Consider the following 25,915-nt stretch of genomic DNA (forward strand, 5'->3'; position numbering starts at 1 on the left):
TACTCCCGGGAACGGTCCTGAGCAAAGCCTAACGAAACATTGGTTTTAAATCCTAAAAATTTTAGAAAAAATTACATAGAAAAAAACCTCCAAAAATTTTTTTTTAGGTCCCAAAATTTACCAAAAAAAATTTTTAACTGAAATTTTTTAAAAACCAACTATAGCCCCTTAAATCTCAGCAGCGGCCCTTGATACTCCTATATTGTATGGGAACTTGAGTATCCTTTTCGCTCAATAGTTTAAAAGATACTTGCCGACCTAACAAGTGGCTAATAATGAAAAGCTTTGTTTCGAATCATATAAACTGTCAACACAAATTTTGATACTAATAATGAAGTTAAAAAACAATATACAAATATTTTTTAATGAAAATATACTTAATTATGGTACTATGCTACATCATTCAGGTTTACAACGACATACACACAGAGAAAAAGTATTTGGTAGTGTGCGAGAATCCGTATCGGATCAAAATACTGTCCGTAGCGGGAAAAAAACAGCTAATGCTGCGTCAGCAAAAAAAATAAAAAAGGACTTCTCTTACAAATGATGAATTCCCCAAAACACCCTTTCTCACTTAAGGTACGTCGCGCTCAGATAAAGGGTACGATTGTCATTAAACATCCTAGTGCCAGGCCCCTATAATACTATATTGGCATATGCAGAGTATCTCCACCGCACGAGCTCTTGGGCTTCTATCATCTCCTTGCTTCGATTTCTCTGCAAAATCCACCTTATTTTAATCTGTGCTTACAACTTTGTCCGTTATTTAATCGAGTTTCCTATTCTGATTTTGATATCTCTGACGATGAAGAGAGGTCTGTGAGTGTGAGCTAGGGTTTAGTGTGTTTTCTGATTTCTTGAGGGAAGCTGTAAAGATGGCGGCGGAGCTTGTGTGTTGCGAGGCGAACTTCTTCATACACATAGCTGTGATAGCGTTTCTCGTCTTGTTCGCTGGGCTCATGTCTGGTTTGACATTGGGTCTTATGTCCTTGAGTCTCGTTGATCTCGAGGTTCTCGCTAAATCCGGTACTCCCCAGCATCGCAAATACGCTGGTAAAAAGCTTCTTACTTTCGATGCTTAAAGTTTGATACTTTTTTTTTTTTTACTCTTTATAAGTTTTGCAGATAGTTAATAAAGTTTGATACTTTTGATTTAGCTTACACATGTGCAGTTGTAGTTAGCCATCTTCTTTGCTTGTGATGTTCATTGATTGATTGACAGTTTTGATTTAACTTCCAAGCGCATCTGCCAAAGTTGGTTGGAGTTTGGTTTCTTTGTTATTCTGTTGTAGTAGCGTGTTAGTTAAGAGTACTGAAGACTTTGATCTGATTTCTAAACTATTAGATCAATACAAGAACATCCTTTTAATCGGTTTTTACTATCAATGATCTCAGCTGCTGTTATTAGCATCATGAAAAATCTTATGTTAATGATGGAAAGTGTTTTCCTTTTTTTTTTTTCCTGCAGAAAAGATATTACCAGTGGTGAAGAATCAGCATCTGTTGCTTGTCACTCTACTTGTATGCAATGCAGCTGCTATGGAGGTAATGTTGAAACGTCGCCTTCTCCTGTGTTGTGTGATTATAGGTCTTGGTAGTAATGATTCTTATCTTTTCAGACGCTTCCTATTTTTCTTGATGCTCTTGTCACGGCTTGGGGTGCCATTTTGATCTCAGTTACATTGATTCTTCTCTTTGGTGAGGTAAGATTAGCCTCTCCTGTTATAACAATCAATCGGAAAACCGCCTCTGAGCATTTTTCAGTCATGTTTATGTATCTGAGTCCTGAGATGTTAACATTGATTGTTGGCTTTACTGTAACTGCAGATTATACCTCAGTCAATTTGTTCACGTTATGGTTTGGCCATTGGTGCAACAGTGGCTCCGTTCGTCCGTGTCCTAGTCTTTGTCTGCTTACCAGTTGCATGGCCAATTAGCAAGGTAAGTAAATACACTCTACACATCTCCTCAGGTGTCAATGCCTCATCCATCATTATACTAAGTTTTTTTTTGGTCCTTTGAATGATCCAGCTACTGGACTTTCTGTTGGGTCATCGTCGTGCAGCGCTTTTTCGAAGAGCTGAGCTGAAAACACTTGTGGACTTTCATGGAAATGAGGTATGCAAATTGATCTCATCTTCAAGATGGTCAAGTTTATGTATCTCTTATTTGTCATGTTTTTCGTTTCTTACAGGCTGGAAAGGGCGGAGAGTTGACTCATGACGAGACGACGATCATTGCAGGAGCTCTTGAACTCTCTGAGAAAATGGTCAAGGATGCAATGACACCAATCTCTGATATATTTGTTATTGATATCAATGCCAAACTAGACAGGTTTGGTTCTGTGATTGCTAGGAGAACTATCATATGAGAGATACACTTTCCTCTACTCTTTATTCTTCTCATACTAAGCTTTGTGCTCTTTTCCTTTGATATAGGGATTTGATGAACTTGATTCTTGAGAAAGGACATAGCAGAGTTCCAGTTTACTATGAGCAGCCAACTAACATCATTGGCCTTGTTCTGGTGACTTTCAATCTCATGCATTAGTTCCACATTTTAACTCACATAGGCAAATACTTTCCCTGCTTCTAACCATTCATATATTTTAATCATTAGGTAAAGAACTTACTGACTATCAATCCAGATGATGAAACACCCGTCAAGAGTGTCACAATAAGAAGGATTCCGAGGTGAAGTATCCGAACCTAAACTATTAATCCCACTGAGTGTGATACAAAAAGGCTGATGTCTTGCTTTTTGTTTAGAGTACCAGAAACCTTGCCTTTATATGACATATTGAACGAGTTCCAGAAAGGACTCAGCCATATGGCTGTTGTGGTGAGGCAGTGCGATAAAATTCACCCGTTACCTTGTAAAGATGTTAAAGACGGTAAGCAGTTTTCATTAGTTGAAAAAATGTGGTGCTTCTGAGTTTTCGAGTTTGAGAATCTTTGCTTTGGTTTCTAACAGAGAGGGTTAAGGAAGTACAAGTGGATGTGGATGGTGAAGGAACTCCTCAAGAGAGAATGCTAAGGACAAAGAGATCGCTTCAGAAGTGGAAGAGCTTTCCAAACCGAGCAAGTTCGTTCAAGAGAAGTAAGACCAAGAAGTGGTCAAAGGACAATGACGCAGACATCTTGCATTTAAATGGCAATCCGCTGCCTAAACTAGCCGAGGAAGAAGAAGCTGTTGGTATCATTACAATGGAAGATGTTATTGAGGAACTTCTGCAGGTAAGGAATGTTTCCACAAGTGTTACCAAATCAAAAATTAAGAAGTCTTTCTTCACTTGACTGATTTATAATTTTGGGTTTGTGGGTTTGTAGGAGGAGATCTTCGACGAAACGGATCACCATTTTGAAGACTTGTGACAGTGAATGACCACTGATAATGAATGGTCATGTCCTTGTTTTCAGCCTGAGTACTCTGTTACTTGTCATGCGGCTGTATCAATGTAGGAACTAAAAATGTTTGTAATCGCGGTTTTAGAAAGTAATACAATGGTTTTATGTTATCAGTGTGATATACAGAGTGATGAAGGGGTTAAAACGAAAAATGGTTTATATATATTGAACATACATTATCGTAGGAGTAAACAATCTCTGTATCCATCTCTTGTATAACATTTTGAAATACAGCAACATCCACTTTCTCTCCCACTCAACCCAACATTAACATTTTTTCCTCTCTCACTCTTCTGAACGTGTGCAATAGCTTTTGTCCGAAGAAGACCACCTAGTCCCTACCATGTTTCCTCTTTTTCTTTTCTCTCCTCTTCTCCTTCCTATCTTTTTTCTTCTCTTTCGACTTGTGCCTCTTACTACGTTTCTGCTTATGCTCTTTTCTTTTTCTATGAGTCTGCTCATCATCGGAAGAAGAAGAATCAGTGTTATGTCTAAGGATAGGCCGTCTCTCTGGCTGTAAAACTAACTTGCATTCTCTTGTATCAGAAGTTCTTGACGGTTCTTTCACAGGAAGACAAGGAAATGGTTCATCCATCATAGGACCAATAGAGCCTCTGCCACGCTTGACCCTATCATAGACCAAAATCAAACGTTTTATAAAGAAAAGCCGATTACCAACTCGTTTCATGACTATAGAGGTAATAAACAGGCAGCATCTACTATCTAGATTGAGTCTTAAAGGACATACCTTGATTGGAGAAAAGTCTCAACCTCGACATCTCCCAACCCTTCTCCATCATCACCATCGGGTTGCCATATTTTGTTTCTGCTCTGACTTGACGATGGTGAAGAACGAGTAACATTCTCATCAACTGAAGTGCATCTCTTAACAAAACTCCTCCTATCGCCCTGTTCACTTTGGCCACTGCCATTGCTCACTTCTCTTGATTTTCTTTTGAGCCTCTGATCAAACTCAATCTCTGCGTGTCGAAGCCTCCACATCTCATCGGTTTCTACAGTTTTGTTTGCTGCATGGCGCAAAGGAAGTAACCACATAAAGAGAACGAACTAAACAAATATGAACTCTAGTGTTCAACTGGAACCTCAAAAGTCGCAACACATCAGAATACATAGTTAACTAGAGTTTAAACCTTAAAGACTGGATTCCCTTCGGCAGACAAGAAAACAATACGGATGATCCAAATAAGAAAAACTAAACAGTAATAACAAAGAGGCTAAGACACACAAAGATGAAACCATGAAAGGTTTCTCCTTCTCACAACCCTAACAAGACTGAGAAGCTATTGTAGATCAGTCTCCAGATGCAGATATAAAAGTTGCCAATGATCTCTCCATACAAAAAACAAGCTCAACATAATCAAAATCCCAGCTTTAGAGAAACCAAAATATAAACATAGTGGAAGAGTTAAAAAAAAGGATGATACCTTGCTGAACACCAAGAACAGTAGCAGTGAGAAACCTAGAGTTAGGTCGATGCCTTACATTAGGCTTCTCAAGATACGCTCGGACTCCTTCTTTCTCAGCTTGTCTCCTCAATTCCGCTGCTTCTCTCAACAGAATCGAAGCTATTCGATTCTCAGTTTCCAGATCCATCTACTCCCCACCTGTTAGAAAAAGCAACAAACGAAAAAGTTGAGACCTTTAAATCTCCAAATCAAGACAAGTGATAGATCAAAGATGGAGCTGATAACTTGGGTAGAAGAATCTAAAGCTCGTATTTTTCAATCCAATTCGACTATTATATATATATATATATTCGAGAATCATAAAGCTTTAAAATTTCCTACTAAAGCTATGTTCTTACGACTCGAAATCAACGAGAAAACGAAGAAGAAGACAATCCAAAATTGGTTGCTTCGAGAAGGGTTTTTTTTCTGGAGAAGGAATAATAAAGGTCGAAGAGGAGATTGCTTACCACGAAATCGAACTCCCCAGATATCAAGCTTCCAGAAGGCGGAGAGAAAAGGTTAATTCGTCGGCTTTAAATCAGGCGAAGAACAATCGAATTCAGAGATTTTCTGGTAAACCAAACCAAACCGGAACGAGAGAATGGTTGGAATAAACCGGGTTTCTTTCCCTCTCGCACCAAAGTATTAAACCGAAGAAGAACCCTAGTGGCTGCTAGTATTACCAAGTCCTACGTTACATAACCCACAACAACACGTGTTTCTTTTGTCTGCAAATTTTCTGAGTAACCATTTTGAGCTCAGGCTCAGCGTGAAAAATGTCGTCAATTTCTTCTATGATCTCTTCTTCTTCATCCACTTTCTTAGCCTCTTCGAGTTTTAATAGCAGGTGCGTTGACTATTTTTTTCTAAGAGGATGAATATGAGTTACAGCTCACAATTCTAGTAACCAATGTTGGATTCTGTTTACTGGTCATTGAACAATGCATTTGCTTTTGCGATGATATTAACTGATACAAACGATGGTTTAGAGGTTTAAAATGGATATAAGGATCGGTGGATGACCCAAAGGTGATACAGTAAGTAACCATAGTTACTTTAGGCAGTACTCTCCAAGTAACCATAGTTTGGTTAGGTGTTTGTTATCTAAATACTATTAGCCTTATGGGGGGGTTGGTGGGAAGAGACGTTTAACACGGAAGAGAGAATGATGATGAGAGTTGGGGTGGTAGTAAGAGACAGAGTCTGTAGTCTATTTTCTCTGTAAACCATCATCTTTCTCTTTTATTCATAGTTTCAGAAGCTGCTGGTAACAGTAACATTGTCATCATTTCTCTTGTAGTCTTGTGTTTGCTTTTATACTAATTTGTCATTCTCTTCAGAACTCGAAATGCTTGCTTACCCATGGCCAAACGGGTCAACACGTGCAAATGCGTTGCAACCCCTCAAGATAAGATCGGTAATACTTCTTGCTCTTTGAACACATAACTCTTAATCTTGTTTTTTTTTTTTTTTTTTTGCTGTTATATTGTCTTACTTTGTTTGTAGAGTATAAGACAAACGTGTCTCGGAATTCAAACATGTCAAAACTTCAGGCTGGCTACCTCTTCCCGGAGGTTTGTATCTATTTCTGTCTTGTTTTACTTAAGATTTGTGATACCTTGTAAGCAATTTGCTGGCAAATATTTGAAGGAATGGCTTTCATTTCAATATATATAACTCTTTCTCCTTCAAGCACATGCATTGTTCCCTCTTTTTAATAAACAAAATGTTGGTGTGTACCCAGTAAAATTTTTGTAAAAGTTTGGCAGTGATCTTACATTATGAATAAGCCATACCCTTTTGGGGTTACCTGTGCAATAAGTTATACTATCCACTTTGTCTCTCTCTCTATGTGATGCTCATCTCTTTCGGGAAATGCAAACAGATTGCAAGAAGAAGGTCTGCACACTTGCTGAAGTACCCAGATGCGCAAATCATAAGCCTTGGAATAGGAGACACAACTGAGCCAATTCCAGAAGTGATCACTTCTGCAATGGCAAATGTACCTCCTTCTTAACCCTATCTCAACATATCTTTAACTGATTTTGACTAATACTGCGCTAGTATGCACAATGATTCATATTTGACAAAATAAATACTTTTCCTATATTTTTTTGTTTGAAGAACAATGAGAACTTGATATAAATTGTTCTGGTAGCATAGTTTTTTATTTTATTTTACTATTATAGAGATTGATGATTGTTTCCTCTGGCAGAAAGCGCATGAGTTGTCCACAGTAGAGGGATATAGTGGTTATGGTGCTGAACAAGGTGCAAAGGTCAGTGACCACCACTCTCTAATTATTATGTGCTTTTGCAAGTCGCTTTATTTTATTGTGGACTGATGCTAAACCCAAGAGAAGATGGTTTTAGATCTGTTTCGTATTTTTAGCATCGTTTGTTAAGTTTTTATCCAAGCTAAACCTTTGTTTTCACACATTTGAACAGCCACTGAGAGCTGCGCTTGCCAAAACATACTACAGTGGCCTTGGCATAGGTGAAGATGACATCTTTGTTTCTGATGGTGCCAAATGTGATATCTCCCGTCTCCAGGTTTGTTTAATTTGCCGACTGTTCATCCTTAGCTCATGGAAGATCAATGAAACTGAGCAATTGTTTCTTTCTTTGATTACACTTGTTGCAGGTTATGTTTGGTTCCAATGTTACAGTTGCCGTTCAAGATCCTTCCTATCCGGTAATTGGACAGATCTGAAACCAAACTGCAGTTGTAGTCTTGTCTAATTCTTCTTAAATGATTCTTTTCTTGCTAGAACAGGCTTATGTGGACTCCAGTGTTATTATGGGTCAGACCGGACAATTTAACACAGATGTGCAAAAGTATGGGAACATTGAGTACATGAGATGCACTCCAGAGAACGGCTTCTTCCCAGACTTATCCACCGTTAGCAGGACGGACATAATCTTCTTCTGTTCCCCAAATAACCCTACCGGTGCAGCTGCCACGAGGGATCAGCTGACTCAGTTAGTAGGGTTTGCAAAGAAGAACGGATCAATCATAGTGTATGATTCAGCATACGCAGTGTACATGTCTGAGGACAATCCACGCTCCATTTTCGAAATCCCTGGAGCAGAAGAGGTAATAGAATGATGATGACTGATTATAACTCTCCAAAAAGGTCTATTTTATTCGATGTTCTAAAAATCGCTAGGCGGTGGTTAAGCGTCTTATAATAGAGAGGATTATTGTTTAGGTGGGTGCCTAGTCCGATTTTTAGAACACTGAATTTATTTATTCCAACTTAACTGCTTGATAGGTTGCTATGGAGACAGCTTCCTTCAGTAAATACGCTGGTTTCACTGGAGTTAGACTTGGCTGGACAGTCATCCCCAAACAGCTGCTCTATTCAGACGGCTTCCCTGTAGCAAAAGACTTCAATAGAATTGTCTGCACTTGTTTCAACGGTGCATCTAATCTCTCCCAAGCTGGTGCTCTTGCTTGCCTTACACCACAAGGACTTGAGGTTAAGAGAGAGATTTTCAAAAACTTAAAAACCCATTTCTTCCCACACAAGTAATATGACTTGGGTCTTTTTTGCAGGCAATGCACAAGGTGGTTGGGTTCTACAAAGAGAACACAAACATAATCATAGACACATTCACTTCTCTCGGGTATGATGTGTACGGAGGAAAGAATGCGCCTTACGTTTGGGCTCACTTCCCGAACCAAAGCTCATGGGATGTGTTTGCTGAGATTCTGGAGAAGACTCATGTGGTTACGACTCCAGGGAGCGGGTTTGGACCTGGAGGTGAAGGGTTTGTTCGTGTTAGCGCCTTTGGTCACAGAGAGAACATCTTGGAGGCGTGTCGGAGATTCAAGAAGCTTTACAAATGATTAAGATTCTTGTAATCATTCATCATCATTACCCTCTTTAATGACTTGAACAAGCATCTAAATAATACCGTTTCCTTTGTTTTTTCGTTTTTTGAATTGCTGACAACTAAGTAACAAATATTTCAGTAAGTTACGAAATAACAATTCAATTAATAAATATTTCCACATATTGTTTGAATTATAGTTAATATATGAAACAATATGTAGTTTTTCTTATCAGGTAGAAGAAATGTTGCAGGAGTAAACTCTTGGTCGTGTTTATTCACAGTAAACTCTTTTCTTACTTCTTGGAATGTTTTGATGTGTCAAGAACCGTTTAGGTTGAGTTGATACGGTTAATAGAGTTTGTTATGTATCAAAAAGTAATCAAAACATCTTCAAAGGGTTTCATTATTGTATAAATTACAGAACGTACGGTATGAGATTATGTGGAGGAGATTATATATGTTCATTTACAGCAACACAAAAGAAGAAAGTATGAAGAATCTCCATCAGGAGCAACTAAGTTCAATAGCTCGTTGGAACCTCTTGTCATACGTAGCAGGATCACCAAACAGCCAAAGCATAAACTTGGAACGAGAACTTTCAGAACTTTCTGATGAGCTTCTTGCCGGAAGATGACATCTAACCACCGGCAGAGAAGGTTCTGGTTGTGGCTGCAGATTATTGTTTGTTGTTGTTGTTGTTGGTAACTGCTGAATCAGAGGAGGGGAGAGCATGAACATCGCAGCTAATGGTGCCATTTGGTGAGTCTAAAGTTAAAGAAAATAGGAGGTTTTGCGTGCAGAAGATTGGTTGCATGTTTCATGCGTTAATATAGAGAAGAGAGGATAAAGAATGAAGGGAGTAGGTGTGTGCCGTGCGTTACATGGCACCCTAGTTGTTTCTTAAGAAAATTAAATCCAAATATAACCATTCATTTCATGACACGTAGCACAACATAGTCAACTTGTGCCAAAGCCGTGGCTATCGAGTGCCAATGCTACAATAAGAAAGAAGAACTTGTGCGCCACTCTATGGTGGTGGTGGACTTGGGACCATAAAATAAAGCTAAAAGATAACCCACTGAAATAAGATAAAACAAACTTCCATCCATGTCCAAACCATATTAAAAAAAATTGTGTAAGCAGATTACAAAATGATTACTCCTTTTTGTTCCTCCTTTTATTAAATGAAGATCGAGTTAGACTTTTACTTTGTTTCATGAATTTTTTTTTTCTCAAACTGTATGGTCTGAAAAGAAAAGAAAAATGCCTAAAGAAAACTGATTTGTGAACAATTATTCTGAGAATTGTAAACGAATGAAAACTTTGCAATGAAAAACTCCAAAACAAAAGCAACCACGTTACTTCACCTTTTTTTTTGCTTGCATCACACACTAGAATGTTCCACACCAAAGAATTGATTCCTATACTTTGACAGTGGTGGTGTACTTTCAAGATTATTCTCAAAGTCTCCAATATTAAAGTCTTCTTACCCAAAGTATACATTATTATTTTGTTAGTACTTTATTATGAGACTTATCTTTCAAGCTGTGTTCGTTGGCAAATATAAATACACGTCGACATAGCCCCACATTTACACTCTAAAGATCGCAATCCGTGTTCTCTCTCTCTCCCTAGTCTTGTCTCTATTATTATTTTCCTCTGTTTCCATTTTTTTGATAAGGTTCATCAGTTCCTCTAGAGTGATTTTGATCATTTAGCAAAAATATGAGCGAACCAAAGTATGCTTATCCTTACCCTGCACCGGGAAGTTACCCGCAAGGCCCGCCTCCTCCTGTGGGAGCACCGCCGCAGTATTATCCTCCACCACCACCACCTCCACCGCCAAGAAAGAAAGTTGGTTTTCTTGAAGGATTGTAAGTGTTCTGTGACTAGTTTCATTGGACTATTTTTGTTTCTATAATTAGCTTTACCAAACTTTTAATACAAGGTTTGGAAATTTAAGATCTTATGGAATTTATAAATGCATGTTGCAATGTAGATATTATAGATCAGTGTGAGAGAAGTTTGTCTTAAACTTAAAATTGGTGTGTTATTGGCTGTGCAGTCTTGCGGCCATGTGTTGTTGCTGCTTTGTGGATGAATGCTGCTGCGACCCGACCATTATATGCTTTGATTAAACTTTTTAAAAATATATTAAATCTCTCTCTTTGTATTTGTTTTTTTTGTTTATGATGGAGTTTATGTAATAAGTGTTGTATGATTAATTATCCTCTACTATACAAGCTGTGTGTTATTTGGCAAAATATAAATAAACATCGATAAAAGCCCACACTAGCGCTGTAGAGACTGACTGATAATCCGGGTTATTTCTACTCTAACTAAGGAGTTTAACTGATTAACTTTCTGGAGCTATCCTCTAAATATCTATCACAACTTTTTGAAGCTAAGTACAATTACTCGTTGTAACTGCAGACATTAACCTCCACAGAATACTTGCTTTGTGCTCATATTCTTGCAGAGAATATATTCTGATTCCTGATTTGTTCACAGGCAAACAAATAAAGAAAATGTGTCGGTGTGTTGTTGGCAAGTCTTTAAATCTCAACTAGAAACTAATAATCTAAACATACATTTTGCGTAAAGATACTCGGCCACGTAGCAGTTAGGTGGGATAATGCAACATATCCAGACCAGGGAACATGGAGAATGCCATTGCCAACCAACGCCATGTGTTAGGCTTCTAAACCAAAGAGTAAGCAACCGTATCTTGGCTGTTAGCTAGTGAATTGATAGCAAAGACACTGATTTTTGGATTGTAAGAAAGTAAAAAATGTTGATCTAAAAACGTAATTTCACATAAAATTATAGAAAGGAAAATGTTTCAAGTCTCGTTCCACAAAAATTATATAGAAGAGTGAAATAATGCATCACTTATTAATGTGTAAAAGAAGACAAAAGAGTGCGAGGGTTTTTGCTTCCCATTATTGTTGCAGGGAACTATATCAATCTTCTTCACTCTCTTAACAGACAAACCCAATGCAGACTCCAAAACCGGTGTCTTAACTTTCCTATATAGATTCTTCATTTTTGCCAACACATAATTAAGTAATACCAAACAAAACCTGATAGAGCCATTAAATGAATGAAATGCGTCCATCAACTTAAAACAAGTGATTCTTTGGATCGTGTCAGAATCCATATCCGTTTTGGTGTTGATTTCCTGCTCTTCTGGATCTTCTTCCCGTAGATGGAGATGCCGAGTATGATGAACTGCTCGTGGAATACATCGAAGAAGATGCTGGTAAGTCCAGATGTTTTGACACGCCTGTTGTATCGGTACCACCACTGCACACTGATTCTGCTTCCATAGGCAACTCGTCTAGTGTCTGTTTGACAATCCAAACAATATGGTTATATATAAACATTTAAGTTTTTTTTTATTTTGCTGAAAGAATAAGGTCTAGTTGAGAACATACCCTGTAAGCTTGCTGAAGAATGTGGAGAGTTTCTCGAGTGCGTTTCCTCTTAACTGCTATCTCATCCGGCTCTTGCAGCATTTCTTCAAACAAGTTCTCCCTGCACCATATGATACAAACTACCCATTAGTAAGAGACTATCCAAACACAGATGTGAAGCATCAAAACAAGCCATTATCACCTGTAAAGCTTCTTGATGAAGACATTGTGCAGCTCACGTTTTGTGTGGTTTACCTGAGTTCGATACAGAAGTGGTATTGGTTTCAAATATCAAATATGCTAGAGTTTGAGTTGCTGCAAGTAACTTTAGTACGAAGCACATACCAGGAAATGCATGATTGCTTTTGGTACTGAGTCCTCAATATTCTTCCTCACAATGTCATAGTATGATTTAAGCAACAGCTTTGTTATCTGAATCTCGATATCTTCCTGTTCTGAATGGGTTTCGGATGGCCTCAAGACAGCTGGGGGCTTCAGGAAGCAAAGCAAACAGCATAGTTGAATAAGTAAAACATGCATGGGCAATATGTATCATCTAAGACGGCACAGAAGACACACACCTCCTTTAGATAGATCATCGATAAGTTCTGAGACATATCCTCAACAGCTTCATTGAATGGTTTGTTTAAGAAGTTCTCTTTGGTCACTGCCCGATTCTCACCCCCTCGGAAAATTGAAGGGATTCCCCACCTTGAATCATTCGCGTTTGCTATCAAGTATCCAATAAAACAACAGTTAAACTCTACCCACAATCTCTAGCTATTAAACACATAGATACATCACACAGCCAAAAAATCTTCTGAAATATGCTAAATCATCTCTTTGCATGCAATTGAAAACGACAGTAATTAGAACTTTACCAGCTGGTGCAGCTTTTTCAGCATCTGCAGATACAACTCCCTGGGAACATAGTCATGGAGAAAGTGTCAAATAACAACTATTTTGCTTGAAAATTTCTAACTGCCTCATGGGCGTTTATTGATTACGTAATGACATACCTGATCAGGGACGATTCCATTAGCTTGTCTGCCGAGAAAAGATCGAGATTTCACCTGACTTGCGGAAGAAGAAGAAGAAGTTCTCTCAGGCTCCACCGGATCCTGCTACATCATATGAAACGTATAAGAAAACACTACAGAGCAAATAGGAAACACAAAACCATTTTTTATGTGTTGCTCAAAGTACTTCAGACCTTTGGTCGTGCCACAGGATGGGGAACCCTAGAAGACTTTACGTTTTCCATCGCAGCCTCCACGGCTTTGGTTCCGCCAATAAAATTTGGATGAGAAGTGTTTATGTAATCCATCTGCAAACATCACTCAAGATATTAACATCACCATCAAGGCAATTATGACAACCAGTACAAACAGTTAAGCAACACGTCAAAAGATCAGTCTGTGCTCTATATACACAATACACAATCTCAGCTGGTAAACTATTCATGGGTAAATGACGTCAATTATCACAGGGATCTCCAGTTCATTAAACAGACCTCCATATCAATGATATCACCGATCATTGCTTCTGAGGGTTCAAGACCTTCTCGCAGGAAATCCCCGATAACCTCATCCATGCGCTTTCTCAGGACAGGGAAGCGCTGCAACTCATTCATCATACATTTATGGCTAATCTGTAGATAAATTCATATTTATGAATAAATTGAAATTAACATTTTTATTATTATTTAGCAATAAACAAAAGGAAAACCTCACCTTTACGAGCTCATCAAAAATGAACCTAGCGCACTGAAGGCTAGGATCTAACAAACGAGATATCTGCCTCCTAACAAGAAATTCAAATGGAACCTATGCAGAAAAGATTGGTATCAAATGACTGTAATTAGATATCCTGAGAATTAGAAAAGGTGAGGAAACACATGTATGCTTGGAAGTCCTGACAAACATGCTTAGAAACATGTTAAGAAACCTACGTCTGGAACAAATAATGCGGATCTTGGACCAGTTGCATTCTGGATTGCAGTCCGAATATCATCATCTGTAAAGTCTTCACACGGATCAACCTCCTGAAGAAGCAATGTGAAGGAAGTCCATCAGTCTAAATTCACAAGAATTGATTGGAAAATTATATATATATATATATATAAGTTGTGCAGCGAACCTCCAAACTCTTAACAAAGATTGACTGGAAAATATAGTGAATTCTTGCTCCTCCAGAGAGCTCGGAGGTAGACATTTCTTCACTTTTCCCTTCCAGCAATGAAGAGTATGCTGTTTGAAAAAGTAACAATGAGACTCACTATGAACCAAACAAAGCATAAAACAAAATTTCATCTTCAGATATTACCTTCACAGTATTTGGAAAGAAAGTTGAGGAGAATAGCTCCTTGCCCAGCCTACGGATTTCAAGTACAGTAAACCAAAAAATTAGGATAAGCTTGACTAGTCGAAGCAAGTCAGAAAGAAATGAAAAGTAGCATAATAAGAAATTCGATTTAAAATGTATATACTTGAAAATGTTAACCACCCAGTGGCCAGCAATACTTCCTTGCAAATTAGAACATTTTAAATGCTAATTCAACCACTTAAAGACTTTTTGTAATCTAATAAACTAAAGACTCCAAGAAAGTCATGAACGCAGGGTAGATGCATGAGCAAGTAGCCTGGAAGAGCAAAATTGCACTCAAACAAAAAGACTGAGCAAAAGACACCATAAAGTGTAACAATCCTAGTTACCAGAGTTAAAACAGTGTCATTGCTAACAATGAATGCCGTAAAAGCAGCGAACTGGGCAATAAAAACTTACCGTGGATTCTGTAATTTCACCATAACTCTGATGTTCCTTAGCTGTGGCAACCAAAGCATTACTTATACGCGACTTCAAATCAGGAAGCAGAACCTTGATATGTTGAACAAGGATCTAGAAAAAATGTAACAGAAAGGATAGCTCCAATTAGTTGTTCTAAAGTAAGTATCGATTGAGAAAGAAACAAAACAAGCCAACAACAACAAAATAATTAGTACATAGATCAACTTTCATAATAAATTGTCAGAGATGCTGGTAAAAAAAATAATGCAAAGGCTACTTCTCTAGACTAGGGTAAATACGTACAAGCATAGTAAGTAACTCTAAGAGGTGAATAATAATGCATATAAAACTCAACAACATCTTCCAAAAAATAAAGACTACTCCAGAACTGCAGAAGATACCTGATTTAACTTCTTCGCTAGCTGAGGGATACCCAAACGATCAGCAAGACCATGATAAGCCTGTGCGACAAAAGAAAAAAAAATATATATAATCAGGACAAACCTCAAGAGTATCATGAAGGGACTAGTCAAAATGATGCAACTTACTGGACGACTCCGGAAGAATTTCTCTTCTGCGCTAAGTGCTTCCTTGACAGAACGGTTTTGCAAAATATCCTGTTTATAAAAAAAAAGTAAAGTTCAAAGGAAATTAACCGTTTTGTAACATGTATAGCCACAAATACAAAGCAAAAGGTCATCACCCGCACTGAAATAATTTGGTTGAGTCTAAGAAATCAAGGTACAAGTAAAGGTAAATAGCAAAAAAAAAAAAAGTAAAGGAAGAGTCAGCACAAGATCACAACTTTACCTCCTGGCAACGGTTCACCACTCCCACATATCCAAGTCGTAATGGAACAACTTTTCCAAGAAGTAAATTACGAGCATCAGTACCTCTGTCCATGATATCCAACTGAAAACACACAGAACAACGACTTTAAAACACATGAATTATACTACATGATAGAGGCAAAAAAAAAGCAAGTTTGGACAGTATATATTCACCTTTGTGATAACACCTATTGTTCTGTGACCTGGAGACAAGTGAAGATTAGCAACGTCAGATACTACACACTCTAAAGCAATCAATTTTTTTCTCCTCACTAGACTAGTTAGCACAACATACCATCAGGATCAGCGTTTCCTGCGATCTGAAGCGCATCAGAGTTCGCCAAATCCGAATTAGCGGGAGTAACAGCCAGTATCAAGCAGCTAGGCTGCTTGATGTAAGACAAGATCATGGTTCTAATACGCGCTTCAATATCAGTCGGCTGGTCACCCACAGGCACCTTAGTGATACCAGGAAGATCCACAAGCGTGATATCCAACACATTAGGCGAAAAAATCTTCAAACGAATCTGCTTATCCGACACACCTTTGTTCTCTCCCACCAATCTATTCGTCTCAGCCTACAAAAAAGACGTTCACTTTCCACATTTATACCACAAAAGATGTTGACTTTCTACATTTATTCCACAAAAGATGTTGACTTTATACATTTAGACCACAAAAGATGTTTGACTTTCTACATTTAGAACAATTAGGGTAATCAATTCAAGAAACCTCAATTTCGCGACGAATCTCGGAGAAGTCGTAGATACGGTTGTTAGGGAGGTGGAGGAACTCTCCCCACTCGTCATCGGATCCGCCGCTGGCTTTGCTTTTGGTCTGGAGGAGCTGGAGGACGAGGGGGCGGCGAGTGCAGATGTCGTTGCCGCGGGGGAGGAAGTCTCTGCCGACGAGGGCTTCGAGGACGCTGGACTTGCCGCTGCTCTGGCTCCCGACGACGGCGACCTGGGGGAGCTCGATCGAGGACTGGCTCCCGAGCTGGGCGAAGATGTCTTGGAGCTTGTTGACGATCGGAATCACGGAGGAGCCCAAAGGCGCCGCTTTGCTGGCGGCGGAAGAAGGTGGAGGGGGAGTGGGAGGATGAGTCTCGTTGGTTGCTTCTTCAACAGACATCGATGGATCGGATTTGAATTGAAGAAAGATTAGGGTTTTTGGGGGTGAATAGTCGATTTCGTGCTTAGTGTTATTGGGAGAAGACAGATCCTTCCTCCTCTCGATTTTGGAGGCACGAATGAATGATAAAGATCAAGACTTGTTATTCATTTTTTTTTAATATATATATATATATGTATATATCTCGAGTTTTTACTTTATCATCAAGCTCTTAATTTTATTTTTGTTCTAAATTAAAAATATTTTTACTTGGGCTAGAGTTTCGAAAACGTGAAGAAGTCGCATTTTTTCTCTCTAGGTTATAATAATGAACATTATTTAATTTGTTGATAAAGTTGCAAGCTTTTTGAAATGTTAGGGGGTATTTTTCAATTTATATAAACATAAGTGAGATGTGGGGTCGGTTTAGTCCTTTTTTAACAGGATAGGAGGAGAAGAAACAATTATCATCAGATCAGATTCAGACATAAGTGTTGGTCTGGAGGTGAGAGGAGAAGACAGATCATCATCATCATCTGTCATCGAGCTGAAAGGTCTCTGCTTTGAATCCCAAAAAGAAGAGAGAATGAACGTAGAGGAGGAGATTCAGAAACTTGAGGAAGAGATCCATCGTCTTGGTTCTCTCCAGCCTGATGGCTCTTACAAGGTCTTCTTTCATCTTTTCAATCCCATGTGCTTTTCTCGTTTCAAGATCTCGTCAATTGCTCTTTCTTTATTGCTTTCCTGCGATCAGATCTAAATAAAATGTTAATCTTGATTTGATAAGATCTTTGAGGATTTATTTGGTTTTTTGGTTTCCTTTTTGTGTTTGGGTTTAGGTGACGTTTGGTGTGTTGTTCAATGACGATCGATGTGCCAACATCTTTGAAGCTTTGGTTGGGACTTTGAGAGCCGCTAAGAAGCGCAAAATAGTGTCATTCCCTGGAGAACTCTTGCTCCAAGGCGTTCACGACAAGGTTGAGATCACTCTCCGACCATCTCCACCTCCACCTCCACCTCAAGCTGCTGTCTCCGCTGCCGCCACTTCCTAAGTTCCCCATTTCCGTTTTGTTTCGTTTTATCTTCCAAAAAAATGTGTAATGAAATGACGAACTCGAAGATCAATGATTGCTTTTGCTTCCCTCTCTTTGACTCACAATTATTAATATTACTTAAGAAATGAGAACTGAAAAATACAAAAGGAAATGGGAAACCACTGCTGCTTCCATCTTCCTCGTTGTTAACATTCCCCGATCCTTGCCCAGCGGAAAAACGACGTCGTCTACAGCATCCTAGAGTGATGTACCAGCTTAGAACCGAAGCGCTTGATGGCGACATTCTGAATCGCAGGAGGAAGAGGATAAAAAGGAGCAGAAGCGGGGTCAGAGACACGCTGAGGGTAAAATAGTCTTTTGGTGGGAGTGAGTCTGGATGGCGTGGCGGGGGATCTTTATGTGCTTATCCAATGACACTGCGACATGTGGAGTGATGCTGTTATTAGCAAACCAAAACGCACCGTTTTGTTTGTATTTTTATTTAGAGAGTATAAATAGTTATCCCAAAAAGGAACGAAAAGAGAAACGTGATCGGAAGGTGAAAGAATCACACTTTCCAGTGATCTCCTCCTCCTCCAGAACCAAACACACATCGCATCTACGGTGGATTATCGTCGGAGTATCTCCCGGGGAAATCGGTTTCAGATGGAGAGAGCCGATGTACACGAAGAAACCGGCGAGCCTTCTGGAGGAGCCGCCATAAGATCGAGGCTCAGTAACAGAGCGGATCCTTTCCTCGTTGTATGCAGGTGTTTCAGCTTCGTTACCTCTCTTATCGCCATTCTCTGCGTCGTCGTTAATGTCCTCGCTGCTATTCGATCCTTCCGAGATAGCCACGATGTAAATCGTAACCTCCCTCTCTCTCTCTCTCTTTCTTTTTCTCACTCTTACTTTTTTTTTTTAAATCATTTTTAGCTGTTCGATGGAATATTCCGGTGTTATGCTGTGGTGATTGCTTGTTTTGTGGTTCTCGCTGAGACTGAATGGGGTTTCATCCTCAAATTTTCCAAGGTTAGTTTCTCTATAGTATATGCTTCCTTTCGTCAATACTTACTTAATCTATACACAGGTTCTTGAGTACTGGGCTGGGAGAGGAATGCTTCAGATTTTGTAAGTTACCATAATCTTTTCTCTTGGAGTGGTTTATTTTATAATTCTTTTTTATTTGGAGTGTTTGCTTCAGCCAATTCAAGAACACAGTGTGTCATCATACCTGAATCAGCGTTTCTTGATTTGAAACTTACAGTTCCAAGATGATGCTGAGAGAATTTGGGATAAAATTTCTTGGTTGTTTTAAGATTTTTTTTTTTAAATGTTTTATGTTCGTTTGATTTGGTTATTTCAGTGTTGCTGTGATGACAAGAGCTTTCCCTGACTATCTGGCTCAGAAGAAGGATCTCCTGCTTCTGCAGAATATCGCTAGCTACATGCTCCTTGCTTGCGGTCTTATCTATGTCATCTCAGTACGTTTTTCACATTCTTACTCTCTCCTTTTGCCTTACTCTTGTAACTTTTTCATCTTTGTTTGGGTTGCATCTTCGAATTTGTGCATCTTATTGTCTGTTGTAGTCAATTTCGTTTGTGTTCTTAGCCGTCAGTTAATGCTTTTTATCGTTGTCTGAACTTCAGGGAGTTCTATGCATCGGCTTTCTGAAGCGTGCTCGACAGCAGAAGGAAATTTCAAGAGAACAAGCTGTCAAGGATCTTGAGGCAAATATTGATAGTTTAAATTTGCATCGAGGCTCATTTGCATCATCATGGCATTATATTCATCAGATAGCGCTTCTAAATCATTGAATCTTGTTTGTTGCAGGAGATAGACCGACGCAGGGAAGAGTTGGAACAATTGCTCCTAATGCATCGCGGTAGAGACGACGTGTGAATTAACAACTACAGCTTCATTTGAATGGACGACATCTGTTTCTTTCTTTCTTTTTTGTAGTAAAGGATTGTGTGAGCTCTCTGTTTTTGCATCCTCTCACTTTGATAAAACCTGCTTCTTTTTTTCCTTGTCTATAGAGAAACGAACCTTTAATGCTTAACGTATTAGAGACGAGAGCAGTATTGAATATAAATGTTGACACATCGATGTAGATTACTTGCTTTATACATGAAAGAGTTAAAATAACTATTGCCAACGTAACAACTCTAAAACTCAAAAGCATCGCATGAGATTGGCGATATTCATCTTCTGTAAATAGTCTTTGGCTTCTTGGCCATCACATTACATCTTGAACTAGAGAAGTTTTCTTTGTTGTGAAGCTCGTCGCTTGCGGCAGAGCTTCCCTCATCATCCGACAGCACAAGAAGAATGTTGTTACAGCAAGAACGAGCAGCTAAACCTCTGCTCCTACTCTTGTGGACTCCCTTTTCGATCCATGCTGAAGCAGATTTGATTTCTCTGCTTTTATGAATATTTTTGGATGCTCCAGTAAACAGAAACAATTCATTATCATCTTCTTCTTCTTTCATCTCAGCTTCACATGAATCTTGGGAATCAGGAACGTATTCTACTACAGCGTCTTCATCATCAGTGTCCTCGATATAAAGCATGCATTCTTCTTTTCGCAATGTTTCCATCTCTTGACAAATAGATTCCTCTGTATCCATTGGCAAATGGATTTCTTCTTTCTCACCACTTTCTTGAACTTCCTGGTTTATGAGAAAGTAAACAATCGCTATCAAAAGATATGATAATCACCATTATAAACTAAATTGAAGAGATAGTAAAAGCAATTACCACAATAGGCGACATAAAGGACTTTCGGCGCTTGGAAGCCTCAGGGAGGTCATAACCTCTCGTGTAAAAAACTTCTTTGCTGAGAATCTGATCTGCCGAGCAAGTCTCTGTTTGAGGAATGTATGTGACGATTGCTGAGGAACCATCAAATGGCTTTCTCCATTTACAGATCTCAGTCACATTCTTGCTTTCGTTTTCTTCATCATTCTCGTTGGAAACTCGGCAATGAGGTGGTTTGCTTTTGGAATCAGCTGGAAGAATACTTGGATCATGACCTTTGTGGAGATTGTAAAGCAACTCTAAGATGTAACCACGCTTAAGTGAAGCTTCCTTGGCAGGAAACCATTTCCTAGTTAGCTGAAAAGGAGCAGAAGATTAATTAAAGCATCCCCTTCAAATCACTGTTTCTTGCTGATTTTATTTCATATCATAAAATATGGTACAAGAAATTCAGAAAGTCAGATGCAACTTCATCATATCCAAGGAGATGAAGAAAAAGACAACTTACAAAATTTCCCGATCTTGTGATAAGAGAAGGATTGAATTTAGCAGGAGCTTGAGCCACAAAAAGTTCCAAATAGTGGAGCAAAAAGAGGCCACAGTCAAACGAATTCTCTTGTTGCGGGAGCTGAATTAGTTAAATGAAGCAACAGCATCAGAAAAACCACTGAAGAAATTTCCACAGTCCACAACGAAAATATCGAATGACATTACAATAGTAACGTTTTTCTCGACGAAAGCCCACCAAAACTGCATTAATATATTAGGCACTAACAGGTCTACAGAATAAAGATTCACCTATAAAGTTTTTCAACATGTTAATCTATAGTACGCATCAAGCAGGGGTACTATGTAAAAAATGATAATCTAGAACCAGAGCTTTAAGCAATCATGAAAGTTATATTAGTTTTGAGCCTTCTATCTATGCTCAAGATAATATCATTCTCGTTAGAAGTAATACCTCAAGTGAAAGGAGCTGCATATTTGATGCCCTTGATAAATCAATTGTTGTGTTTCCTTGCCTCGCTTTCCACTCTTCATGTAGGTAACTATGATCACATGATTGACATTTAAGTAGGTCACTCATGCTGTACAACAAATATTCATGATACAATGATGCTTTTGACTTGAGAAGTCTTCGAGTAAAATGGATGAAAAATAAACGAAGAATTCTAAAGTAAATAAACCAATAATGAACTGCAAACACAGAACGAGTGACTTCCTATGCATAAGGTTTACTCAATACTCTCTGGAGACTAATTTCAAAAGTATTGTGGCATAGTATGCCAGTGAATTTAATGAAACGTTGTGGAGTATACCTCGGAAAAATGTTTACGAGACCACCCTTGTGGCTTCCTTTAATTGAGTCCAGATGCAAGATGCAGGGAACCCTTGATGGGTTTTCGACTTCATCATCAGCAGAGTGATAATTTATTTTTCGGCTATTATAAAACGAGTATAAGAACATAACAAAGGGAGTTAACCTTACCAGTAGAAGAAACCAATTCACCTGGATGACAGATGATAATCAGACTCCAGTGAAAACTGCAACCATAGGCAAGATAAATCATCATATCAGCGGCAAGAACTAATTAGCCATGCGTGTGGATTATGTTTTCACCTGAAATTTATAGGAATAAATATATAATCTTTTTCGAAGAGTTCCACATTCTTAGTCCACTTCTGCACACGTTGGTATGCTTCTCTTCCTCCAAACGAGCTAGGTGAACCTTTGTCTAAGTTAGCCAGCTTACGGAAAAAGAAACAATTGAAGAAGTGGAATCTGCCCCGTTCCTCTGGTCGAATTCGACTCTTAAGGTACCTGCAAGTATTGAACCAAACTTTACAAGCTGCATCCAACTAGCTTATGCATTGAAAAGGTAAATATAAATGAAAGCAAATATAATACGACAAGTTTTTTTCAATTATAATCTAAACACCTAAGATCTACTCATGCTACTGTTTCTGCCTATTTTAAGCAAATGAGAATTGACCTTGCTGTTGACATGAAAAAATAATGCACCTAGTATTGCCATTTTTGGCTTGTAGTCCTTCTACGCTCTACGAGTACAGATTTTATTTCGTTATAATGTTAAAAGTTAAGACAATATGGAAAGATAGTAACTTACTTGATATAAAAATCAATGATTGTATCGTTAATGAAACGTCTTGGCTTCAGAAGCTCAATGTCTTGCTTCCGAACTACTACAGCATCTGGTTCTCCTTGAGGGTAAACGAGATCTTCAAATGAACCAGCGAGACTGAAGATCAAAATATAAACAATCAAAAGGTAAGATAAAACTAAACGGGGGTGTCAATATCTAAAATAATTTAAGGCACCAAGCGTTACGATATCATCCATATATATGTTGCTTATATATTTCAGATAACTAGAAGGGGTATCGAAAAAAACATTCATCATATAGCATGCCTTCAAAAACTAATAGAACAATCTTCCATAATTCTATACACATCTAAGTCTCAGGTCACCAATACCAACATAAGTCATAAAATAACATATAAGTAATTAGAGGAGTACATGATCAAATTAACAGATTACATTTACCAAAATTCAAATTTATAAACCACGAGTATATTATAGACTAGTTCATACTTACTTGTTGAGTGAAGTTTCCAAATTGTGTCCACTACAAGCTTTTTCTTCGCTTTCTCTGTCAACATTAACAACAAATTAAATCCTTTTTACTATTGTCAAAAGCTCTTTTCATGAAAAGATTCGTACATTTGAAAATTTCCAAGAATCTTTCTAGTTCACAAGGAAACAACTTAACGGAAGAGATTTTTTTATACGACATCACATAAATGTGTTGTTCACTGTGTTCATTTCAAGATGTGGAAATTAGAAAGAGAAAAATTCATACTTCAGGACTTGAGCAACGACCTATTGAGTCAGATGCCACCAACATTTATACTGTACAAATTGCAATGAATATGCTAACATAATGGTGCGATAATGATGACTTACGTTATGGTATCAAACCAAATATCCTTGTATCTTGAGTCCAGCAATTTGATGGTTTCTACTTCTTTAGACCATTTAGCGTCATAAACGGAAAACTTTAGGAGATCAATGCCTGTCAAGCATGGGTGCAGGTGTTAGTTAGACTGGAGCTAACGTTGTAAATATCAAAATCTACCAAATGGAGAGATATGATGTGTAGGCGCTCTTATAAAGCTAGCAATTTCCAACGTTAAGAAACCCCCTCGCACTGAAACAACACTAACATATGAAAATATGAACTTATAGTAAACCTGTAATCTCTTTCGCATTGTCAACTCCGTCCCTGGACTTCAGAAGGACGTTTACCAGGGCAGTCTCAACCTGAAAATTTACAACTCGAGTATCATAAGAAAACCCATCAACCCATAAATGATGATCTAGCAGAAATCACCTCTGAACACCACTGAGACTCAATTCTGACGATATCTTCTATTGTCCACTGACAACTAAATGTCCCTTTAGTTGCATTTACTGATGAACTTTCAACACTCACACAGTTGCGTGAAAATGTTAACTTCGAGTTAGTGCAATATATATCTCCATATATAATAACATCAGGGATAATGAGAACTTGTGAATTCTCGGAGTCCTGTAAATGCAGACATAAAAGTATGAGATATTTTCTGAATATGAACACACATCCATAACTCTCGAGACAGACAGCAAATCAAAATGTTTTCAGAAGAAGAAAAGCCTACGTTTTTCAATTTTATATGATCCTTCACTATCTCTAATAAAAGTGCATACTCGAAAAGACTTACAACTTCACGTGAAACAGAAGTAACACTTGTGGCTTCTTCTCCATTTGAGGCTGAGATAATTCAGAAAGCTTCTTTAGAGCAAGCAACTTTGAGGGAAGAAACAACAAAGAAAACTGAAACTATATTAACCATCATCATTTTCCGACAGAGATGAAGACGATGATGAATTGATTCCAATCCTTCCACGGGAGTCATCGGAGGCTACATCAATCAGGTCACACTGCAATATATTCTAAAACAAAAATCATAAAATTTCTGAACATTCTTATTCCTTATGGTAACTCCTTCATGAATGGATTAAAAGGCTCACAGTTTCATATCCGCTGGGTTCACACCTTGACCGTTCTTCTTTTTCTGGGACTGCATAAACCACACTTAGTTTAGCCAAGTGAGATGACAAACTCATACAAATTCAAGAAAACTGAAAAATTTGGAACTCGCAGCTACGAATAAACTCTTACTGTTATCTTCAACATCAATAACTATGTGGTCCAGTGCTTTGCTCTCGCTTTGTGTTTCCTGCGCGACTGAAATTAAAAAGACGGTACACAAGAATAAGATCTTCATTCACTTGTGTTACCATGTAAAACTTGATGATCTAAGCATCATGATCACTAGAGTATAGTTTAGATACATCACAGAGAAGCGAACAACTCTTGAATCAACGATTCGTTTCGTTTCCCAGACGCTAACAAAAAGTAAAATTCAAGTAAATTAAGAAACCACTGTGATCTTCCGATATTTATAGAGCCTAACAGATTCTCCCAGGATAACCTAAAGCAAAATCGAGTCCACAATTTCGTTAAGAGACCACTTACAGAGTCGAAGGAAGTCGTACTTATCGATGGCGCGGGGGGTTTTAGTAGTTCCAGGGGAATCGAACTTTCGGAGGAGTTTCTTCGACATCTCTTCGACGTGTTCGTCCTCGTCGGTGTAATCGAATACTCCGATATTCTCGCGCTTACCGCGGGAGTGAACAGACGGCTGAGTCATCGCGCTGCGCTCGAGTTACAACGGAAGGAGACGAGAAGGGTCGAGACGTGTATTTGAATTTGCGTTTCGAGTACCAGCAACAGCAATTGATTAAGAACATCGTACCGGCATTGAGAAACCGGTCTGACCCGTTAAACCCCGATTTTTTGTGGAATCACTTTTTTTTTTCTGTCGACATTGCATTTTGGTTAAAGCCCAAATGTAATATGGATATACAAGATTATTCCAACAATAGCGTAATGGCCCAAACTATTTTCACTATATACAATACAATGTAAACCTAACAAGATGTGCAACACAGCATTTTTTTCACTGTAGGTGTAACTACAACTTGCAACTTGCAAGTCTGAAGAAAAATTAATTTGAATGTTGATGACAAATTCTATGTTTTTTTATCAACAAAATTCTATTTTGAACAAGAAGAAATCAACAAAAAATCAATTATAATTTGTTAAATTCTAAATAGTCTTATGATAACTTTGG

General features: G+C 38.3%; 8 protein-coding genes across 14 annotated transcripts; 4 read left to right on the forward strand and 4 right to left on the reverse strand.

Annotated features, from left to right (window-relative positions):
* Positions 1-658: 658 nt before the first annotated feature.
* LOC106438550 (DUF21 domain-containing protein At4g33700) lies at positions 659-3,520 on the forward strand. Of its 2 annotated transcripts, XM_013879748.3 has the most exons (11): positions 662-1,056; positions 1,472-1,548; positions 1,623-1,706; positions 1,831-1,944; positions 2,035-2,121; positions 2,198-2,337; positions 2,442-2,529; positions 2,623-2,696; positions 2,772-2,896; positions 2,977-3,239; positions 3,333-3,520. In XM_013879748.3, the coding sequence occupies exons 1-11, from the start codon at positions 879-881 to the stop codon at positions 3,375-3,377; spliced, it is 1,275 nt and encodes a 424-aa protein (XP_013735202.1). In that variant the 5' UTR covers positions 662-878; the 3' UTR covers positions 3,378-3,520. The 2 variants fall into 2 exon arrangements, 1 of the variants encoding a protein (XP_013735202.1); XR_002654767.2 differs by lacking the exon at positions 3,333-3,520 and having other exon boundaries at positions 659-1,056; positions 2,780-2,896; positions 2,977-3,185.
* A 29-nt stretch (positions 3,521-3,549) lies between these two features.
* On the reverse strand, positions 3,550-5,433 carry LOC106438551. 2 transcript variants are annotated; one of them, XM_013879749.3, is made up of 4 exons: positions 5,347-5,433; positions 4,856-5,035; positions 4,159-4,438; positions 3,550-4,039 (listed from the first exon to the last, which is right to left on the reverse strand). In XM_013879749.3, exons 2-4 carry the CDS (start codon positions 5,022-5,024, stop codon positions 3,742-3,744), a joined length of 747 nt encoding a protein of 248 aa, XP_013735203.1. In that variant the 5' UTR covers positions 5,025-5,035; positions 5,347-5,433; the 3' UTR covers positions 3,550-3,741. The 2 variants fall into 2 exon arrangements, with proteins under 2 accessions (XP_013735203.1, XP_022549667.1); XM_022693946.2 differs by lacking the exon at positions 5,347-5,433 and adding an exon at positions 5,236-5,335.
* A 137-nt stretch (positions 5,434-5,570) lies between these two features.
* LOC106365194 (LL-diaminopimelate aminotransferase, chloroplastic) lies at positions 5,571-11,008 on the forward strand. Of its 3 annotated transcripts, none has more exons than XM_048745184.1 (11): positions 5,571-5,726; positions 6,220-6,296; positions 6,386-6,453; positions 6,765-6,881; positions 7,095-7,157; positions 7,327-7,431; positions 7,523-7,573; positions 7,655-7,975; positions 8,154-8,360; positions 8,438-10,592; positions 10,718-11,008. In XM_048745184.1, the coding sequence occupies exons 1-10, from the start codon at positions 5,656-5,658 to the stop codon at positions 8,729-8,731; spliced, it is 1,374 nt and encodes a 457-aa protein (XP_048601141.1). In that variant the 5' UTR covers positions 5,571-5,655; the 3' UTR covers positions 8,732-10,592; positions 10,718-11,008. The 3 variants fall into 3 exon arrangements, with proteins under 3 accessions (XP_048601141.1, XP_013660098.1, XP_013660099.1); XM_013804644.3 differs by having other exon boundaries at positions 10,784-11,008; XM_013804645.3 differs by lacking the exon at positions 5,571-5,726 and adding an exon at positions 5,907-6,100 and having other exon boundaries at positions 10,784-11,008.
* BNAC01G04570D lies at positions 9,095-9,474 on the reverse strand. The gene has a single exon (XM_013804646.3). The coding sequence runs from the start codon at positions 9,472-9,474 to the stop codon at positions 9,223-9,225; it is 252 nt and encodes an 83-aa protein (XP_013660100.1). The 3' UTR covers positions 9,095-9,222.
* A 548-nt stretch (positions 11,009-11,556) lies between the features above and the next one.
* LOC106368718 (dynamin-related protein 3A) lies at positions 11,557-17,031 on the reverse strand. Of its 2 annotated transcripts, none has more exons than XM_048745183.1 (20): positions 16,484-17,031; positions 16,047-16,329; positions 15,926-15,954; positions 15,732-15,833; positions 15,470-15,538; positions 15,323-15,382; positions 14,919-15,032; positions 14,460-14,508; positions 14,274-14,383; positions 14,086-14,178; positions 13,868-13,960; positions 13,648-13,785; positions 13,348-13,461; positions 13,154-13,255; positions 13,016-13,055; positions 12,716-12,864; positions 12,480-12,626; positions 12,337-12,389; positions 12,156-12,255; positions 11,557-12,065 (listed from the first exon to the last, which is right to left on the reverse strand). In XM_048745183.1, the coding sequence occupies exons 1-20, from the start codon at positions 16,880-16,882 to the stop codon at positions 11,868-11,870; spliced, it is 2,442 nt and encodes an 813-aa protein (XP_048601140.1). In that variant the 5' UTR covers positions 16,883-17,031; the 3' UTR covers positions 11,557-11,867. The 2 variants fall into 2 exon arrangements, with proteins under 2 accessions (XP_048601140.1, XP_048601139.1); XM_048745182.1 differs by having other exon boundaries at positions 13,154-13,258.
* Positions 17,032-17,293: 262 nt separating this feature from the next.
* LOC125580559 (costars family protein ST45-2-like) lies at positions 17,294-18,003 on the forward strand. The gene is made up of 2 exons (XM_048745185.1): positions 17,294-17,528; positions 17,701-18,003. The coding sequence occupies exons 1-2, from the start codon at positions 17,448-17,450 to the stop codon at positions 17,911-17,913; spliced, it is 294 nt and encodes a 97-aa protein (XP_048601142.1). The 5' UTR covers positions 17,294-17,447; the 3' UTR covers positions 17,914-18,003.
* A 410-nt stretch (positions 18,004-18,413) lies between these two features.
* On the forward strand, positions 18,414-20,009 carry LOC106368719. The gene is made up of 6 exons (XM_013808741.3): positions 18,414-18,756; positions 18,832-18,927; positions 18,986-19,026; positions 19,262-19,379; positions 19,546-19,626; positions 19,730-20,009. Exons 1-6 carry the CDS (start codon positions 18,562-18,564, stop codon positions 19,796-19,798), a joined length of 600 nt encoding a protein of 199 aa, XP_013664195.1. The 5' UTR covers positions 18,414-18,561; the 3' UTR covers positions 19,799-20,009.
* On the reverse strand, positions 19,933-25,497 carry LOC106368717 (probable ubiquitin-like-specific protease 2A). 2 transcript variants are annotated; one of them, XM_013808739.3, is made up of 17 exons: positions 25,258-25,497; positions 24,901-24,966; positions 24,750-24,799; positions 24,569-24,659; positions 24,440-24,489; positions 24,070-24,267; positions 23,930-23,999; positions 23,643-23,751; positions 23,275-23,328; positions 22,786-22,917; positions 22,278-22,478; positions 22,146-22,201; positions 21,976-22,063; positions 21,618-21,705; positions 21,165-21,284; positions 20,657-21,013; positions 19,933-20,568 (listed from the first exon to the last, which is right to left on the reverse strand). In XM_013808739.3, exons 1-17 carry the CDS (start codon positions 25,430-25,432, stop codon positions 20,101-20,103), a joined length of 2,373 nt encoding a protein of 790 aa, XP_013664193.1. In that variant the 5' UTR covers positions 25,433-25,497; the 3' UTR covers positions 19,933-20,100. The 2 variants fall into 2 exon arrangements, with proteins under 2 accessions (XP_013664193.1, XP_013664192.1); XM_013808738.3 differs by having other exon boundaries at positions 24,569-24,671.
* Between the last annotated feature and the right edge of the window lie 418 nt (positions 25,498-25,915).

The sequence above is a fragment of the Brassica napus genome, chromosome C1, assembly GCF_020379485.1.
Source record: "Brassica napus cultivar Da-Ae chromosome C1, Da-Ae, whole genome shotgun sequence".
Taxonomy (NCBI): Eukaryota; Viridiplantae; Streptophyta; class Magnoliopsida; order Brassicales; family Brassicaceae; genus Brassica; species Brassica napus.